This window comes from Xiphophorus hellerii, chromosome 6 (genome assembly GCF_003331165.1).
Source record: "Xiphophorus hellerii strain 12219 chromosome 6, Xiphophorus_hellerii-4.1, whole genome shotgun sequence".
Classification (NCBI taxonomy): domain Eukaryota; kingdom Metazoa; phylum Chordata; class Actinopteri; order Cyprinodontiformes; family Poeciliidae; genus Xiphophorus; species Xiphophorus hellerii.
Genome location: NC_045677.1, coordinates 7,575,640 through 7,596,362, shown reverse-complemented (window position 1 = coordinate 7,596,362; position 20,723 = coordinate 7,575,640). Strand labels below are relative to the sequence as shown.

General features: G+C 38.9%; 1 protein-coding gene across 2 annotated transcripts; it reads right to left on the bottom strand.

Moving 5' to 3' along the window:
• Positions 1 to 1,299: 1,299 nt before the first annotated feature.
• On the bottom strand, positions 1,300 to 20,472 carry lyn (LYN proto-oncogene, Src family tyrosine kinase). Of its 2 annotated transcripts, none has more exons than XM_032565966.1 (13): positions 20,275 to 20,472; positions 10,105 to 10,252; positions 9,721 to 9,763; positions 8,982 to 9,087; positions 8,227 to 8,325; positions 7,988 to 8,091; positions 7,752 to 7,901; positions 6,918 to 7,070; positions 5,512 to 5,694; positions 5,177 to 5,253; positions 4,005 to 4,158; positions 2,819 to 2,950; positions 1,300 to 1,945 (listed from the first exon to the last, which is right to left on the bottom strand). In XM_032565966.1, exons 2-13 carry the CDS (start codon positions 10,228 to 10,230, stop codon positions 1,743 to 1,745), a joined length of 1,530 nt encoding a protein of 509 aa, XP_032421857.1. In that variant the 5' UTR covers positions 10,231 to 10,252; positions 20,275 to 20,472; the 3' UTR covers positions 1,300 to 1,742. The 2 variants fall into 2 exon arrangements, with proteins under 2 accessions (XP_032421857.1, XP_032421858.1); XM_032565967.1 differs by lacking the exon at positions 20,275 to 20,472 and adding an exon at positions 18,329 to 18,349.
• Between the last annotated feature and the right edge of the window lie 251 nt (positions 20,473 to 20,723).

Sequence of the window (20,723 nt, the reverse complement as noted above, 5' to 3'; positions counted from 1 at the left end):
CCCCCCTCTTCTTCGGTCGTTACGAATCTATTATGACACAATATCGTGGGTTTTCTTTTCTACATGGCGTGGAAACTTACTAATTTAATCAACTACAATTACAGAGAAGGTTGTGGTTTCAGAGAGTAAGACAACTTCAAACTACTGTACGGCCATTAAAGCTGCAGTATGGTGGGAGGCATCTAAGCATTTACTGTGTCAGAACGTGGGTCAGAGTATCCATTTTATTAAATTATATTCTTGTATATAATCTTTTTTTTTTTTTTTAGAAATGTCATGCTAAACACTCCTCCTTTCTCTGTTACTCTACAGCTCCTTCGTAACAGCATAGCTTGCCACGAATGCTCAGGCCAGGTAGCACGTCCACCTCAGACGGCGGATAAAGTTTTCCTGTGACTGTAAGTTGTTTCTCTACCATTAGCACATTGAACAGCGTGTACACATGCATGATTGACAGCGCCTGCCTCTGAAATATGTGAAAAAAATATTTTAAAAAAATTCATGCAGCTGCTTTAACCTTGAAAGAAAGTGTGTTTCAATATGTGGGGAGAAACTGTGGAACAAATTAGACAAATGAAACAAATCAATAATACCATTAAGTTCAAAAGAAGAAACACATGTTCAAAAAGTATAGGGATAAAGCCAGGTTACATTAGATTGCTGTTGGACTCTAAATACAAGGTTTACCCCAGAAAACATGCTTAACCACTGCAATGTATCTCAGTGTTTTGATGTCAGAATTCTGACTGCTTTTTTAGCCACATAATAATGATGATAATAACAATAATAACATACAATCAAAACAACTGAACAAATGTATTACATATTTTCATTTAAAATAAATTGGCACAAAGCCTTTCAATATTCAGTCCTATGTACTTTGACGCCCTGCATTTAATAATTTATTTTTCTTCATTAAAAAAATGGTTGAATTCTGCTGTTTACGTGAGTCATACAAGCACTTCATGTTATGTTTAAAAACGGAATCACCAAGAAAACCCTATTCACCCGTTTTTTTTAAAGAGGTGACTCATTTCTCAGTGAAATATTTAAACCAGAACCGGAATAAAAACGACTTGGGAGAGTGATACAGACAATCCTGGGAAATTGTGTTCATTGGTGCCTCAAAACACACAGCGATACCCCGACACTAGCCTTTGGAGTCACTGGTCTAAGACAGCAATACACAAAGGAAAGTCGGGGGAACCCAGCAAACCACGAGTAAATTACAAATGGAGGTCCAATTTTTCAAATCAGACAAATTTCTAAAACTGAAACAAAATAACAAAGAACTTCCGCATATGTGTATTTTTTTTAATTTCATACAAAATGTACAGTCATTCAATACCCAATATGACGTTTAATATAAAAAAAACGTCGTTACATCTGCATATAGTCAGTCCAAATTACACATTTAAAACGTTTACATTTAGACCATCTTTCTCAAATATACTTACAATTACAATCTCATTTAAATACAGCTCACATCCATTTAAAAAAAAAAAGCAAAAACAAAATTAATCCATATTGTTCAGAATATCCTGAAGGATAACGTCTTTCATTGAGATTGTTTTTGAAACTATATAAAATCTTCAATATTCAGTGGACATCAACATGTGGGATATATACAATAAAACTGCAAAGAAGTTTAAAAAAAAAAAACCCATACACACACACAACAAGTGGAGTGGATGTTAATTGTCTTGAATGTCCTTATGGGATGTCCTGCCGGTTCGGCGACGCTACAACTGATCTTGGTACTGAACCTCTGTCGCGGTGTAGTAGTCGTCCAGGACGCTCTGTAGGTAGTCAAAGGTGGGTCTGTCTTCAGGCTTGTCCTTCCAGCAGGTTATCATAATCTCGTACAGCTCAGACGGACAGTTTTCGGGCTGGGGCATCCTGTAGCCGCGCTGTATGGAGGACATCACCTCTCCCTTCGTCATCCCTTAGAGACAAGTGCAGACACAAGTTAGGGGCTCGTGTGACAGGAGGAATAATTGAGGTCAGTTTATGAGAAGGTTTCTGTAGACATAAATAAGACCGGGGAAAATGACATCCAGGCAGAGGGCAGTAGGTGTCAGTATAATGCCAGACAATGTGCCGACAATGATAACAGAGCCATAAAAATATCTTACAAACTGGAAGAAAATGGCAAACATGCAACCTTTGCAGCTTCTTTTTTTTTTGTCACGATCCAGTTTGCCAGTTTGAATTTTGCTTGTATTTTAATATTTATATTAGTTTATATCCTCCCACATTCTGTTCAGGCCCCTGGATTCATTATTGTTCAAAATGTCTTGCCATCTAGTTCAACCTTTTTATACTTAATTTCTTAGTTTATTGTTGCATTTTGCACTTTGGGTCTTTTTTTCTGTCTCAGCTGTTTCCCATTTGCGTCTGATTTAAGTTCCTGGATTTTCATTGTTACTGGAGCCTTCTGTCACTTTTTACTTTTCTGGTTACCCGTCCATGTGCTTCCGTGTTCCTACCATTTCAGTAAGTTTGATATTTGATCAAAACTCTCATTTTCCACCTTACATTTTGCTCTGCACGTGGGTCCTTGCCAACAACGTTTGTTGTTAATTTTGCACCAGATAAATTAATTGAATTAAATAATTTAAGCGTACAAATTCCAGAGAATGAGACTGGTTTGTCGCATTTATGTTTTACTTCTAAACTCCACCTGGTGGAATAGTAGCGCGTTAATTTCTAAAGTCAATCAAAGTACCAAATCTTCAAACTGGATTTGCAAATATATTCATAAAGATGATTGGTTTCATACCGTAGAGAACACAGCTGCCGTGACACACTTGCTTACCTGGATATGGGATTTTTCCATATGTGATAATCTCATAGAGAAGCACTCCGAAAGACCACATGTCTGATTTGATGGTGAAGGTGCCGTAGTTGATGGCCTCTGGAGCGGTCCACTTGATTGGAAATTTGGCACCTGGGAGTGTGTAGAGTAAGGGAATGCACACACACACGCACACACATAAAATTTAATCAACAAACTCTATTATATTTACACATACTTTGCCTAGTATAAGTAAATAATCCACTGCACCGCTCAATCCCACTCAACACACCTGTGCTTTGTGTCATGGAAAGTTTTTCAGTCTATTTATGGGCCCACAAGTTTATTGATAGATTCCTGGTTCCAGGTGAATAGTCAGACAAGTTTCATTTATCACTCAAACATAAATGGAAAAGAACAGGCCGAATACGTCTGTTCTTTAAAAATCCCCATACTTTCTGTTCTGATTTTCTTTTTTTTTTCCAACTGGAAAATGCAAATATGCTACATTTGCTATGCTAACCACTCTATGCTGGTTGCTCTGAAAGGCCACTTTTCAAACATTGCATGGTAAGCCAAAGTCTTGCTCCTATAGTTCCTTATTTTAGTCACAAGGACTGCTTCGTGGCTCCATTTAAAGGTTACAAATGTTTTTCACACTCTTGTGCACTTGACCACAACAGTCTTTTTCGCTCTTACTGTCACCTAAAATACACGACAGAGTTGGAGATTTTTACACGCAATCGGACACTTTTCGCTAGTATATTGATCCAGATTTTCTCTACTGTGTTTGCAGTCTCACATATGATAGTGTTAAGTTGTTTTGTTTAAATTAGCGGGAAAAATCTGATTTTCTTTAATATGTATTAATATAATTTATTGTGCACAAAATGAATGGAAAATATCTGATTTCTGAAGTGCCTGAATATGTGTCCCCAGTTCTCTATTCTACCGGGAAAAAAAAAAAAATCAAGACATAAATGTCAAGTACAAGATTCTAAAAGGCATGTTATCTGCAAAGCGAAACAAAAAGTGTCTTTCCTGTTGCCCAACACAATAGCCCTTTGAAAGGGGGGCTTTTTTTTGTTGTTTCAGTTTATCACAGGGAGTAAAGGAAATGGCTAATGTGTGACAAGAAGAAAAAATGTCTTGCACAACAGAGAAGTTGGAAGGCGCACTCATTCTCTCCTTCCTGCACAACGCCTACCTTCCCGTGCGGAGTACTCGTTGTCCTCTATGACCCTCGCCAAGCCAAAGTCGGCTATTTTGCAAAGCAGGCTCTCGGACACGAGCACGTTAGCAGCCCTCAGGTCTCTGTGAATGTAATTCTTCTTCTCTATGTAAGCCATGCCCTCTGCAATCTGAAACCCAACGGAAAACAAGTGTATTTGTGTTCAGCGATCATGATAGATTTGCTGGAGGTGGGGAAAGATGTATATTAGAAACATAATTTTATGGCACGTGAAGAATATTAGCTTGCTCACCTGAGCAAGCTAATATTATTGAGTTAGCCCAGTCACTAAATTTTGCAGTTTTGCAGCTTAGTTAGAGCTGTAGGTGGTTTACTTTAACTACACTCGTAGTTTTGTAGCTAAAGTATCTTTGTAGTCAAGTTAATTTGTATGGCAGCAAGTCAATTCAAGGTATAGCTAAAATTGTAGCTATCCTGGCTTCAAAGCTTCTGGTATTTATGCCATTATCATATTTAGTCTTCAACACAAACTATTGTCTATAAATAGGCTTGACAGAAATATTGATGTGTGTATTTAAGAAGCTCTGTAGCTAAATTCTAATATTAGGGTATACAAAGATTTTTAGACGGATTAAAAAATAATAATAATAATGTTTCCTTATACAGTTTCTACAGTTTCAAGTTGAGATAATGACATGCATGAGAGATTTTCAGAATGACTGTGTTTTACCTTGGTCAGCTGGAGGAAATAAAGCTATGCTATTCTAGCTTTGTGGTCGCAAAAAGCATTAAAAGCCATAGTGTGCAAAACCAAAGGAGAGCTATTCATTGCATTGCACTTTCAAATAACTGTTTTGAAATGACAAATGGTCACCTACAGTAAGACCAGTATGACCGATTGAAGGCTGGCTCCCTGTGCAGATAGCCCAGCTAATTAAACAACTGATAACTTGTGTTGCACTTTAGAAAGCAACAGTAGGACTAATTTGAACTTTTTTGTTTTTAAAATCAAGTTAACAGATTATATATTTTTGCTATGTAAATACTGCAATACTGTATAAAACCCTGGCAATTTTACTCAGTTATGTATAATGCTACTAATATTCCATACCGCATCACACCTTAAGTGGAGTAGTAGAAGTGGAAAGCTTAAGAAGTGCAAAAATAGGGCCGGGGGGGGGCATTACCTGCGCTGAGAAATCTATGAGCTTTGGTAGTTTCAGTCTGCTTCCTGCGTCACTCTTTAAAAAGTCCAGGAGACTTCCTACACACAGGACAGAACAGAAACAACACAAAGTCTTCAGCTGTGGGTATGAGAACATAACAGCAAGCCTATTTTTAACTTTAATATAATGAGATGTTTGTTGTTGGTGGACTATCTCAAGTAATCCAGTGCTAAGATGCAATCGAAGATGTATAAATGCAATGCAGCTCCTCTGTTTATTTGGGCGTCTGACTCGACGAACGATATCAAAACGTCTCAAAACCGCGGAAGGTGAAATAACAAAGCGTGGCTCGGTACCGTTTGCCATGAATTCAGTGATGATGTAGATGGGCTCGGTCTTGGTGACGACGGCGTAGAGCCGCACCAGTCTGCCGTGGTGCAGAGTCTTCATCACGTTGGCTTCTTCCATGAACGCTTCGACGGTCATGGTGCCAGGCTTCAAGGTCTTCACGGCCACTTTGGTTGCGTTGTTGTAGTAAGCTGGTACCACACGGCGTGAAAACAGGAAACGGGGAATATAGAGAATACCGTTACAGGTCTGCTGAAATAAGACTTAGTTTATTTGTTTTTGTTGTGTTTTTAATGTACCAAAATGACACTTTACTGAATTGGATAAGGCAAACTTCTTCCACATTCAGTACTGTACACGACATGTTGAGGAATAGTTGAAAACTTCAATTTAGAATGAAGGCGAAGTGTGCAGTATGCTTCATTTTCTTTTATAACAAACAAAACAAAAGGATTTTTCGACGAAGAAATTTATATAACAAGTTGATCTCGTGTTCAGTCTCTGAGTAGGTAATCCACCCCCTACTGACACCTGTAGGTCAGCCATGTTGACCCTATTGCTGAGCTGTTGTCAGCTTGAGTAAGAAAATCCAACTGAGGTTCAAGTTATTCTCTTAAAAATGTGCAATTGTTAGTCACCGGTTATCTGAAGAAATATCAGGGAACTTAGTGAAATGTGTCTCAAATCTACAGGTCAAATCTGAATAGAAATGTATTAAAGTCGAACTGTATTAGGATTGTCACATCTGTTGCTTAGCTGTTGAGGTTGCACAACTTTCAGAATGGAAACAGAAAGGTTTGCTCATAATCCGTACTTCGAAAATTTAGATCATACTGCAGATTTTTCAAACATTATACTGGACCGCTTTAATAGTCTCTCAACTTCCAATGCAAATAAGTCTTTGAGTTTTTTCCCTCTATGATAACAAGTTCACCTCCTAAGCACATATACCGGGATAGACTTATTTCTGTAGATCATCAAATGATCCAGGTGTAATGACACCCGTTGGTGTCAAGTTGTGAAATTCATAGGCATTTGTCTTTTCAAGTTAAGATCTGCAATATAAGAAGAGATTTTGGACTCTGAAACTTTTGCAGAGAGACATTTTAGTGAAATGTTTCTCTGACACAAAGCAGAAGTCTATTTAAAGGCACAGCATAAAACGCCCTACAGGGATGAGCTAATTAGTTCTCAGGCTTATTTAGACACACAACCGTCACAATAGGACGTACTCTAAGGCATCAAGATTGCAGTCAGCCACAGAATCTAAACCACTGCACTGCCTGCTGCGCAGCAAAGGCCCTTTGCAGGACTGGAGCTTGAGATTCAGTTAAACCAAGACCACCTTCTTGGTTTAATAAAAAGGTTCTAGAGAAATTAATAGGTCTGATTAAAAGTTTTGCTTCTTTCTTACCCATCCACACTTCTCCAAACTGTCCAGCTCCCAACTTCTTCACAAACTTTATCGAGTCTTTGGAAACCTCCCAGGCGTCCTTGTCCCACGGCCGCTGGGCTTTGGGTTTCACACACGGACGGTCCAGTTTGCGGCACAGACCATCTGACTTGGCTGAGAGGCACAAAGGCACATTTGTTTGTGTGTTTTCTTGTGATGATTAAGTTTGATTTTAACCTTAATCATCACCCCACTCTTTTCATGAAGCGCTACACACCGGAAGCTAAAGACTCATTAGTCTTGGAAAGAATAAAGGCTGAAAGTCAAATAAGTTTGGCTATTTAGAAAGTTATTTCTTTTCTGGGAAACAAAGACAAGGAAGCAATATCCTCAGAAATCTGGAAGGGGGAAAATACATTTTCAGCACATATTAGCAAGCATTTATTTTGTGTCTTTTGAATGTGTCATATGATGTAATTTTCTCCTTATAAACTGAGATGCACCCAAATTGCATCTCAGCATTCCTGCAGTCTAATCTAGATATAACAACGAATTAGGGAGCAGTAAATATGAAATCTTTAATTGTAACGATAAATAACCGAGGAACAATATTTACCAATAAATTTGCTCCTTGGTTGTCACGAAGAGGATTACAATCCTGCAACATTTCCAAATGTTCGTTACTTTATGCTTCCTTCTGACCATCACTCTAAAAATATTCCCAAACTTTTCCAGTATTTTGCTAGTCTTGTGGTGGGAATTAGCAAGTTCACCCAAGTCTGAGTCAATAAACCGTGACCTCACTCTCAGCTGTGATTTCAAGCTTTTCCCCTTCTGTTCCCGATCCGTACTCACTGCGGTAATGTTTGAGCATGCTGCTGATGTCCGGGAAGGAAATTTTGGGAGAGACGTAGAAGCCGCCGTTGTCCAACTTCCTGATTTTATAATGTTTCACCGAATCCATGCCCTGGGCATCGACATCTCTGACTGACAAGGAGAAATTGCCTGTGTGGGGAGGGTGGGGAACAAGTCTCACACTGAATCCCAGATGCTGAATTGTGAAGGAATCTTGTGGGAAAATAGCTTAGTACCTTTGGATGTTTCGCTTTCCCTGATAAGATAAGAGCCTGGTTTGTTTGCGGGAGCCAGCAGCTGCCTCTCTGCATCCTTCCTTGTGATGTCTTTGAAAAACCACCTGCAATGATTTCAGGGTGATTTTATGTATTTTATTTATTTATTTTCTTTTTTACAGTGCAATGCAGTAGGTTTCACAGTGCAGTAATGTTACTGATAAGGCAAAGCTGAAACTTTCATCCAACATCATACTCACTCTTCCGTTTCCATGGTATCAACTTGGGCAACGTAATTGGATGGGATGAATCCTTCTTTGTTGGACGTTAGAGACTTTGCTTTCCACCAATCGCCATGTCTGAAAACAAACAGGGAAAACATTTCCTTACGTTTATGCCAAAACACATTTTCTGATGATATCACGCCAAAAATAATTTTTCAGTTCAACCCAGCTTGCACAGTCTGGAAGAGGTTTGTCTTTGTCAAAGCAGCAATAAAAAAAAGTTTCCTATTATTTTGCGGACGCTCTCAGGCGCTGTTCACAATATCATCACTGGACTAATTTACACAAATGAGATGACGGATTCTGATTTGGCGCCAGCATCCATCCATTTCCTGGAGATTGAAGTGAAGTGCACAATCACACCTAAAGGCATTTTAGACAAACCAGTTCAAGTAACAGTCATGAATTTGGCTTGCAGGAGAAACATTATTTCCATGCTGAAGATTCTGACTCAACTGTGAAAGGTACTGTTGTTCATCTAGACTTATTTGTTCAGGAACAAGACATAAAACTACGTTAGAGTTAAGAGCGACCGTTGTCCTGTCTATAAGCCCTCTGGTCAAAGGCCAATTTGCAAAACGGCTCAGCAAAGATTCCGTCTAAAGCTCTAAAGACAGAAGGATTTGGACCTCGCGGTCACTCTGACTTTTATCGCTCCTGACAGAATGTAGAAATACCAAGAAACAGTTTCATGAGCTGCATTAGTCCAAGTTGAAAATCAGCCCACTTACTCTTCCAGGATTTTCATCTTCTCTCCTTTCTTGAAGCCTAAATCTTCTCGATGCAACGCCTCGTAAGGATAAAGACTAATCACCACTTTGAAAGTTGCGTCTTTCTCTAAAGCAGAAACAAACACAAAAGTTGACATGTTTAAACACCAGGTGACAAAATATAAAGAGTCCCTCAGCAGCACACAGTGGTTGTAGAGCAGGTTCGAACAGGATCAAAACAATAGAAGTATTAATTATGAAGAACTGACCTGTTTTTATTTGGTTTGAATAAATGAATGGCAACTATTTAGATCTTCTTTCAATAGTCAATAGAAAAATACTTGGTGGAATGATAGGGATTCTGATTTCTGACCAGTTTTTTTGCATGTTTCTGCTGATATTCTGCTCCTCGACGTCCACGAGGTCGGCCTCATTAAAATGCTTAGATTGCTAAACCGAAATCGAGGAACTTGAGAAAAACTTTTTTCCCCTAAAATTTCACCTTGCGTGACAGGACTAAATTAGAAAACAAATCAAATGGGAAGGTGATTGTGGTACAGAGTGAAAATTTCCAAGCGTTAACTGTTTGTTGTGATATTCTCCGTCACTGAAAAATGCTGACTTTTTGATTCTATTATAGTTATGTTGTTTGTTTTTTTCTTTCCTCGCTAAGTCGCTTTTAGACTTCAGTTTACTTTACTCCAGATATCATAGGAATGCTTTCACGGAAAGGTAAATGCAAGGGGGGGGGAAAGGATACCTTCCATTTGCTGGAACACTTGACCTGGTAGCAGGGAGTTACTCTGTAAAGAAAAGCATAACATGAGATTTTGAATTGTATTTTTGTTTCATTTTTTTAACACAGCTGTTGCACACATTCAGAATGTGTTCCTTTCATATTCCCAGAGCATAGTCATCACCTTTTGAGAACGGGAAGTCCTGACCACTTGGGGAACAATCTAGTCATCTTATTGCAAAACGGTGGAAACTTTCTTAGTTTAGAACAGAGATTTAACAGTTTCCGCTGGCGTAAATGTTTCTTTAACCGTTTAAGCCGCGGCGGTGGCACGTCTGTTTCAGGGTTCAGAGCTGCAAGCGGAGCCCGATGGGGATTCCTACTGGGCTCCTCTTGCTTTCTACTCACTTTGTTGGTGTTGAAGGTGGGGTCTCTGACGTAGTGTGCCGGCTCCGGTTTTTCGGCCTGCTGTCTGATTTTGCTCTCCACACCGCTCGCCAGGCCGCCGCTCAGCGTGGACTTCAGACAGCCCATCCCGCCTGCTGGGGTCGAGAGGCTTGGGGAAGTGAGAAAAGAAAAGAGCGGCACAGTCTGTTAAAATGAACGGCTGCTCAAACAAAACAAGCTCTCCAGCAGGCACCTGCGTTTTTTTTTGTTTTTTTTTCCCACTTCTTCGCAAGTCCGAATATTTCTGATACGATTTTCGTGTCAAATGGGGCTGGAAGCCGCTAATACCAGTTGTGAGGCAGCAAGATGTTTTATTTCAATTTGTTCCTATTTTTGGTGGGTGGTAATAAAAAAATAATAAAAGAAACTGTAAAAGGGAGTAGAGATTCTCATTCAGGGCCATATTCCATATTTTTGGAACGCATTAGAGGTCATAAAACGAGATAGTCGTGAACCCTCTTTACAGCATTAATTCCTCCTAAAATAAAATTACGATTCCGATCTGAACTGGAAACTCTGGAGGAGCTGCGGAGGCCCACAGCTCAAGTCGACAGAACCACGAGTTGAGTCGTGCGCTTCAGTAAAACATCAAACCATTGCAACCGTGACACATTGGCGGTATGAGTGTTATGCAGGAAGCTGGTCAGAGCTGATGAGAAGATGAGTGGATCATTCTCAGCAGAATGTGAAGGAAACAGTCTGGGCTTTTTTTGACTCCAGATGCCCGAAAGCATCGTTGTGACCTTTGTGCGACCTGCATTCACTTTTACAGTTCCTGTATTGCCACTTTCTAATTAATTGTTTGGAAAATTTTATTAGTTGTGTTACACGGTTACTCATTTTCTTTCTGCTTGTCATCACCACAGAGATTGCCGTGTTGTGTTTTCTGACTTCCCTGAACTACACGGCCATAAAGGTCATAAACACTTCTATAACCTCCACTTGTTCCCAGCTCTACATGTGGAAACTATAAATCACAGACTGACTTTCACATCGAAATTGCCTTCATGATTAAGATTAGACCTAATAATTTTGTGCAAACGGAAATATTTACGACATTTAGCTACAGCTAAATCTGTTGACGTTTTCTGTGATAATCTTTGAAAAGATTCAGTTTATTTTACAGAGACACAGTCAGTCTTTTTTTTCTTCTTTTCATCATTTCGTTGGGCACATGCTGTGTGTCTTTTGGTTTGTTTAGCAACCATAAGTGTCTCTTAATCTCCCTTAATGGATCATAACAATATTGGCTAAAAATGAGAAAGAACAAACTAAAGATTTTAAGTAAAAAATATAACAACAAATGCACATTTTAGCAGTTTTTCATTTGTTTTCAGGTAATAATTGAATTTTCTTTACAACAGAATGACACCAAAGTAGTCAGTAATAGTCTTTAAAATCTATTTTTCTGGATACTGGGTTGGAAATATCAACATCCCAATGAAGAAATGGTATTCATGCTCTCTTGGCTAACGTTTTTCTTTCTTTTTTTAAAACCTACAAACTGAAATAAAATGGCTTTTTTTTCATTTTTACCCAACTACAACATATTTCTTTCAATATATATTTCTGAAAATTATAAAGTCATGTAATATTTGCGTCACACAGCGGATTTTATTTAGATGGATGGTAAAGTTTGCGAATTCCTGCTGTAGTCAAATGGAAAATGGGGCAGGGGGGAAACAAACTCAGATGAAATCATACAACCCCTATGTAAAACAAACAAACAAACAAACAAAGGTCAACAGAACGTTGCGCAGAATTCCGTACGGTTTTTCAGATGTTTGGATTGGTGGATTTTGATGAACTAATCTTCACAACAACAACAACAAAAAAGAATCTCACAGCCTGGTCAGAAAAGTCAGCAATAATATCGTGTATTACTGCACTTCCTGTGCTGATGCAGGTGGAAACCCTGCACACTAAAATAGATCGACGATCCGTCAAATTATTGACGGAATACGTGATGCAGATGAAGCAAAAATTCAATTATTACCTGAATTGTATAACATGCAGTGTCGCAGGTGTTCCCCCGGGGAGTTTTATACCCACACCGCACACGTAAAAGCAGGAACACTGATCAGAAGTTTAAATTGGGACGCAGAACAGAGCTTCACTGTAAAAATCCTTATTTTCAAATATTCTCAAGTATTCAAATATTATTTTGCTTGTATTCCTGTTTGGTACACAAGCAAAACGCAGAGAGCAGGATGCTTCCATAAATAACTCGATGCTGGAATATTAAGAGCCGTCATTGAAACCAGTTTGACGCGTTTGCTCTAGTGGGACACAGGAAGGAAAAATGCAAACCACTGAGACATTTTAACTAATAGCAAAAATAAACATCAAGTGATGATATGACCTGCTGACAGACTCCCACTAAAGAGGACCGCCTTTTTTACACCTTTACGCTAAAGGCGTAAAGGTTTAGTTAAATGGCTATTTAACTTATTTAACCAGGTTGTTACAACTTTGCTGTTTTATGCATTTCCTCTTCTATTTTATTTATTTTGCAACTGATTTCTACAGGATATACACCTTTAAAGGTGGAAAAAGAAAGTTCTGGAATGATTTCTAATAATCTTACATTTATGTGAGGAAAAACCTCCCAAAACATCTGGCATTTTAACGAGGTTGTGAGCGTACAGGGCTCGATAACGGTTGAGCCTCTCTTTGCCTAATTCTTGTAGTGATTTCGTCTCAATTATTTCAAATAGCCCCCCCCCCAAAAGACTGTATGCTAGCTCACGGCATTCTGGGTCGGCGTAGTGAGGTCATCCGCACGAAGCCAAAATCAATTGCCACATTTTCCTCGAATCTGACTGTACGACAAAAGTTGCAAAATGAATATAAATAGCATGACCAAAGAGTAGAGAGGAACTTGCGACACTTAAATCTTCTGACGGAGTTCTGCATTATGTACCAGGCCCATGTGTGGTCTGCATTAAAGTGCAGACGTGCAAATGCATTAAGATATAGATGTGTTTCATAAAACATAATTTGGCATTGATAAAATGTGCTTTTTCTCTTTGTTTAGTGTGGTTTATCTACTGACATTCTATCTAGACAGATTCTGCCGTCTCACATACAGGTTACTTGGTGATGTTGCATGACTTCGTCTGTGTTTTTCCTCATCTGGCCCGCTTTGTTTTCACTTGTTAGATGAAATCTGCTCATATTCTGTTGGGTTTCAGCAAAGAGGCTGAGCTGCAAGTCAAAAACGTTGTGAATTTTAGGTCAAATTTAAAACCAGTAAAAGAAAATTGCAAGCAGGAGTTTGCCACCTTTACAAGAATGTAACGGAGTCGAACTCCGACTTGAAATAAACTCTTTGCAAGTGGAAATGGGATACGTCAGAATTTATGTCAAATTCAGTCGAAAGCCGCTCGTCCGACCCGATGTCTCTGACCCCTAACGTTTCTACGTTTCTACATCTAAGCAGATGTGCCTTTTTTTTTTTCTCAATATGTTCCTTAAAAAATTTCTTTCGCAAAATCTTGCGGTGAAAATCCAACCCAAACGTGTACGCTTTGGGTCGGATCTTTTCAGACGAATTGCAAATCAAATCAAACTCTATTCTGCTCTGCTTCAATCAGCGGTACTTGCAGAGTGCGAATCAGATCCTGCTCAGTAAACGTACGTGAGATTGATTCATTAGTTTAATGTAAAGATTAACACTTGAGTCAAATAGGGTGAACCTGAACACAAAAAATATTCCTATTTTTGTCTGGACTTGGCCACTCGAATCATTTCAGAGCAATAAAAGATTTGTTGAAGCAGAGTTCACTGCCCTAGTTTCATCGATGTGGCTTCTGATTGGACTATTTCTGCTCATCGGTGTCGAGGCCGCAACCTGCCACATACCTTGCTATAGTTACGCCGGCGTGGACACAAAGATACATGCAACCTCAAAAGCAAACCACAAGCATTAAAAAAAACAAAAAAACAGCTTCCTGTTCTTACTACTTACTAGCATGGAGCGCACCTGCAGTATCGCAGATGCAGCGACTAATTGGCTTCTTGTATAAAGAAGAAGTATATTTGGACACAACTAATTCTAGCATTCACTTAGAATTAGTGAATGTCAGGATTACACATTCCGTCACAAAAGTTAGAAGGAAGGAACATGCCACCACTTGCAGCAGCAATATGGATATTTTTGCGCAGGTTATTATGATGGTTATCATGATAGGAAGAATTATTTACACCAGCAAATATTCTGTGGCCATAAGGAAACAAGGTAAGCGTGCCGACAACTGAGTAAATATTAAATCGAGGCGAAGCTTCTTCAGTAGAGACAAGTGACATTACTGCAAAAATCTGTGACGTCTTGATGAATTATTAACAGAGTATACCAAACGGCAAGGTGAAAAAAAGCCTAACACTTCCGGAGGGCAAAACAAAATCTATGCATTACAAAAGCAGAAGTCAGAAAAAATATAGGTGATAATATTAATAATAATAATAATAATAATTTTTAACCCTCCTGTTATGTTCCGGATCAAATTGACCAGTTTTAAAGTTTAAATTTTTTTTTTTTTTTTACCAAAGATCAATTTCAAGGAAATTATAGTTTTTTTGTGTCTAGGTTTTTTTCAGTGGACATTAAAAATGTAAATTCCATTTTTTTATGTCCAAATGAGTAAATGAGTAGGTTGTCGTCATTGATCCTTAATTTCTGATAAATAAAAAAACGTCATTGCACAGATATTGATTGAAATGGTTAGTATTGAGTTAATAATCAGATACAAAAATGTTTTGGAGGAATATTTTGGTTTCTGACACTATTGCATGGTTAAACACTCCCCGGGTCAAATTGACCCACGAACATTTTTGCTGTACCCTAGAAACGAACATAACAGGAGAGTTAAAAATGGGAGCAGGAAAACAACAACCAGATATTAAACAGGTCGTCTAGGTCAATGGATGCTCTTTAGAGTCCAGGAGACCGGTTTGGGAAAATAAACAAAAAAAACAAGGAAACATATCAACGGCCAAAAGAAATCATCAATGCAGCTCTGTTAGGAGTTTTACATACACTTCCTATCCACTATCCACATAAAGGTCATATTAATTTTTTTTTATTCATGAGGTTATTTTTTGCCATTGGATGAGCAATTCAACCCAGTGTTTCCCAACCCTGGTCCTCAAGGCTCACTGCCCTGCATGTTTTAGGTATTTCCTTGCTTCAGTCCAGCTGATTTCAATTGATGACTGATTAACAGGCATTTGTTGAACTGCAATCAGTTGAATCAGGCACATTAAAGCAGGGAAACCTCTGAAACACGTAGGACAGGGTGCCTTGAGCACCCTGTCCTACCCTAGTCTATTTTGTATACAGTCACACATGTCAATTTAAAATTGCATATATATATATATATATATATATACAGTACAGACCAAAAGTTTGGACACACCTTCTAATTCAATGGGTTTTCTTTATTTTCATGACTATTTATAAGGCAAGAAATCCCACTTATTAACCTGACAGGGCACAACTATGAAGTGAAAACCATTTCAGGTGACTACCTCTTGAAGCTCATCAAGAAAATGCAGAGTGTGTGCAAAGCAGTAATCACAGCAAAACGTTGCTACTTTGAAGAAACTAGAATATAAGGGGTATTTTCAGTTGTTTTACACTTTTTTGTTTAGTGCATATTTCCACATGTGTTATTCATAGTTTTGATGCCTTCAGTGTGAATCTACAATGTCAATAGTCATGAAAATAAAGGAAACTCATTGAATTAAAAGGTGTGTCCAAACTTTTGGTCTGTACTGTGTACATATATATATATATATATATACTTAAAGAGCCTCAGTGAAAATGTGCTAACATTTAATGCCAAAAACAACTGATTAAAAACTGATTTATTCACTGCATGCTTATGTCTGTGTAAGGTTGAGATGGACCTGCACATGAAAATGGCCCTTTAAACCATTCAGACTACCAACCAACACACAAAAAACGTGTCAGATATGACTTAATCACCCCGTGATAACTCACGGGATAATAAACAGAAACTTTCTTACGGAAGTGACCTTGTTATATCTTAGAAGGGATGGAAGCGATAGAAAGCCCCTGTTGGACCTGCTTTGCTTTTGCATTTTGTACATAGGTCTGTGGTGCCTTTTTATCCTCAAGAAAAAGCCATAAAACTTCAGATATCTCACAAATATAAAAATAATGAAACATTAACATACAAGGAAAACCCTTACAAAAACCTTATAGCAGAAAGTACAACAGCCACTGCAAGAAAAAGTTTCAGCAGTAAAGCGCGCCGCATGAACTGCAATACTGTGCGAGAAGGCAAAAGTATTGAGAGGGAAAGCAAAAGAAAAAAATCCACCATGTCCTGCAGGGGCCTCCGTATTCCAAGAGTGTAATCTTAGCAAGGTTTTCTTTCCACATTCTAAACCACAGATCCCTGTGGAAACACACAGGGTCTCGGGGACAATCAAGATGAAGAAACTTAAACACCAATGTGACTGTCAACCTGTCTTGGAAATGAAAGTGCCTTCTCAGAAGTGAACACCCTCAGGCTTGAATGAAACTTACAGCTGACCACATGTCAGAAAAGCTTTTAGGGAAAGGTTATCGGTCAGATGAGTTATTTCGCCATCTTCGCGTTAGGAGTGTTTGGAGTCGGTTTAGGGCTGCGAAAGCCAAAAGCGCTGTGCCAGTTATCAAGCATGGTGATGGGGGCATCATGCTGAGTTGTCCTTTTTCAGTATTCAGTAAGGATGGAGAAAAACTACCTCCAAATTCTTTAATCAACAGTTAGTTGGTGCTCTGAGACAGAAGCACTACAAAAAGTCATTAAAATCGTTGGAGAATGGACGTTTACAATGATTGTGTGCAACTACGACCAGAAACAGATGAACATTTAAATACATCGAATGTAAAATTAGAAATATTAGACAGTGCCTTTTAGCTTGTGAAAGTAGGAAATGAGACGTGGCAATATAAAAATATTTATGACCGGGGCTACTTCCACAAAGCAGTTGGTGAGTTTGTATATGGAGCAACTGTAGAGATTGTGGGTTTAATTCCAGCTTCTCTCTGCCACATGTCGATGTTCTTTGGTAAATGAAGGCGTGTGTGTGCGTGTGTGTGGGTGTGTTGGTGTGTGCAGCTGGCCGAATGTGGCTGTAGTGCAAATCGCTTTGAGTTGCTATCACTACAAAAGCGCAACATAAATTAAGCCCATTTACCATAATGTAAAAATATGATTATTGTGCGATTCATTCAACCTTGCTCTTTATGTTTTGTTTGTTGTTTTTTTTCTCCTCTGCAATTAAAACGTTGTTATGTCTTCCGGCCTAACAAAACGAACCTGTTGACAGCCATAAGTCTGGAGAAATTTAGCGTCATTGAATGTTGGCTCTAAGCATAGGTTATACTTGAAATGTTTTGGTGCAACCGCCAACAAAATGTAAACACTTTGCAAATCACATAAAGTAACGTTTTGTACGTTTCTATGTACATTTCTTGTAAAAAACAGAGAAGCAGATTGGAGTAAAAAAAAAAACCAAAACACCGCTTCATCAGTCAAGTGTAATAACTTTTTTATGGCAAAGATTGAACAAATTCACTCATATTTGATCAAAAATATTCTGCAGTATGTATATTTTCAGTGCTTACAGTTGTGTTTCTGACCACACCACTCCATTGTTTTTCAGTCTATCTTGGTGCCATTGGACCTCAGTTACTGTGTTTGACACAGCAGATCCTAACACAGTGATTAATAACTGGTTCAGGCGTTACTTAGCAGACCTTTTGTGTCATCCAGCAACTATAAATTCCCACAACAAAAAATCAAACACGGGGTGCCTCAAGGCTCCCTTTTTGTGCCTCTTGCACTCAACATCTATATTTTCCCCATTGACTCAGATGATGGAGTTGCTCACCATAAGCATGTCGATTATACTCCTGCTTCAACATTCGATATTAGAGAACTGCAGTCAACATTCCGACGTCATTAATAATTTGATGGGTCTGCCCACCGTCTTACAAGCAAACCTTCCATTCCTGTCTTTCCAAAAATACAATCAATTTATTGTTAGGCGGTCCACAGCATTTTACAGTAGATAGTCAATTTTAACACATTATTGAGATTTAACATTGGAGTGCACCAATCAATCAATCAATCCCTATTATTTCCTTAATTTGAGGTGACATACTTACATGTGACGCCGCTCTGATCCACCCTATCTCTTCTGTGTCTGCAAAGGTCTGAAAATCAGCCACTGCCCACTTACTCTGTGCTGTGAGTGTGGTTTGACTTACACATCCGATCACCACGTCACATCTATATGTGCTGTGGCCACAAAGCTGCTGCATTTGGACATTTTTGTCTCAGGCTTCTGCAAAGAAGCCCGAAACTCAAGTTGTTGTGCTAGTTTGTCCTCAGCTGACCTCAAACATTGCGATTTTTGTGGAAGCAAAACACTGCTGTGCACTCTGTTTTTGGTAAGAGGCTCAGTAGTCCATGTAGTCTCACCTGTTGTACAGGTTTTCATTTTTAAAATGTTAAGTTAGCAATTTGGACATCGAGTGTAGAGTTTTCATCTAGATCTGAAAGCTCTATTTCACATGCAGTTAAATCAACTTTGTGTTGTTTCATGGATATTGTTCCGCTTTTTTCCCAACGGGATAAGTTTGAAACATTTCAGGTGTGACCTTTTAACACATGACAGTGTGGGGGAGGGGGGAACTGATAACCTTGGGATGAGACATCAAAAAAGAAAACTGTACAAGAGTTTCTGTAACGTGTGACATCAGAGACCAAAGGATTACGTAGGCATGGATATTTTTTCCAAGACAAAATAAAGTTTCCCCCCCGCCCCCATATTTAATTCATTTGTATCAGCAATACTGGGCGAAGGTCGTCGTTTATGTGATTGATTTATATTTACAAGCAGCAAAATAAAAGGTGCGTCTGTCTCAATGTTCCTACTCTAAACAGGAAGCAAATCTAGTCTTGTCGTTCAAGATTTTAAATGCTCATCTTTCATCCAATTAAGGTCATTTTTAAGAAACCTATTAAACTTTGATGAATTAGTTTATCAGAGCTCATTTGGCTGTTTTCAATCACCAAATACCTGCAAACATTAGATTGCATTGAAGTAAACTCGGCAGGTTAAAACTCCAAACTAGTTTTTATTCACTTAAACTAAAAAAAGTATATTGAAAAGAACAGTATTAAACTTCCAAATTAAATTAAAAAAACAACAACTAACATTTAAATGAAGTTAAGTTTCACTTACACTTTTACAGTGCAGTAATGAACTCAAACACTTGATCCGGTAAATCTTTGACCCGGCGATGAGTCCATCTTCAAGGTGTCTGTAACATTTCCAGATCTTTCCTTCAAATCCACAAATATTTGTGCAGAACTCACTGCCAATCTATTCTAGATCAAACAAGGTGTTTTCCCCTTCTTCTTCTTCTTTTTTCTTGACTACCTCAAAAGAGTCATTGTTCTTCCTAGAGCTAGACTTTGTCCACTGATGTCATTGAAATATTCACATGGAAGTTTGCAGAGCTCAGCTCGGCTGATTACCAGTGTTTAAACAAGAGAACAAGGGGGGGGGGAAACGTTCAAACAGAGGAGCGCCAGAAAAATTAAAAGGAAGTTCAGAAACCAAAACTGCAGTGGGCAAAGTAGAGAAAAAAAAAAAGACAGAAAATGACAGCACTTGGAATCGAAGGGAGACATGCAGCTGGGTCTGGTGTGGGGGTTTTTTGGTTGTTTTTTTTCTTCATGCTGCTGGTTCAGTGCCTCTGCTGTATTTTTAACATGACAGATGGTAAACAGCCGGAAACCGGGGAGTCGAGATGTGGAGCCTGCGCTCACACTCCCGTGTGCCGCACCGTGACCAACGCACAGCCCCGCTTTTAGCAGCACTCCCACGAGAAAGGCAGGGAAAGACGGGACGACATGCAGGCGTCTTCGAGATGAACAACTTAAAGATTTCACTCAGAAACTCTTAAGAAAAAGGCTGATCGTTTTTGCAAACCCGGCATCTATTAACACATGACTTTATCTAGCAATCCAACAATTTAATGCAAAAAAAACTTCAATTCGACAAACTGATTTTAGACACATTTTGACATGCAGCAGATCTTACCTCCGTATCCCTGGTGAAATAGAGCGACCAAGTTATTTTCCAGTCTGTAGAAGTTCCTTAACTTTTTTTTTTTCTTTCTATTCCTCAGAATTGCCCTTCGTCCTATTCAACCGAGTGCTGACACACACTGACACACACGCGCGGCATGACAAGAGGGTCACATGGCCGTCGTGGACTGCTATGGCAGAATGAGGAACTCAGGGGAGCTGCTTGGGGATTTTTCTATCTTACCCAAACTTCCTGGTACAATTGTCTAATGATTATTTGCATAATCAGCAACTGACACACACACACACGCACACCCCTACACACACACACACACACACACACACACTGCATTTCTCGTAGGATCTGCAGCAATAGATTCTATTTGCCTATACCCCGCCTTTTTAAATGGGACCTTTTTAAAACCTCCAAGTATTTCTCTTCAGTTCCTTGCTAAAGTATTC

Bases quoted from the DNA above. Each gene is read 5' to 3' on its own strand.
- lyn (XM_032565966.1), bottom strand. From the start codon at position 10,230: ATGGGCTGTCTGAAGTCCACGCTGAGCGGCGGCCTGGCGAGCGGTGTG. The intron at 2,951-4,004 runs GTAGGCGTTGTG...ACACACTCCCAG, and splicing joins CGAGTACTCCGCACGGGAAG to GTGCCAAATTTCCAATCAAG. The intron at 1,946-2,818 runs GTAAGCAAGTGT...CTTGTCTCTAAG, and splicing joins TGGAAAAATCCCATATCCAG to GGATGACGAAGGGAGAGGTG.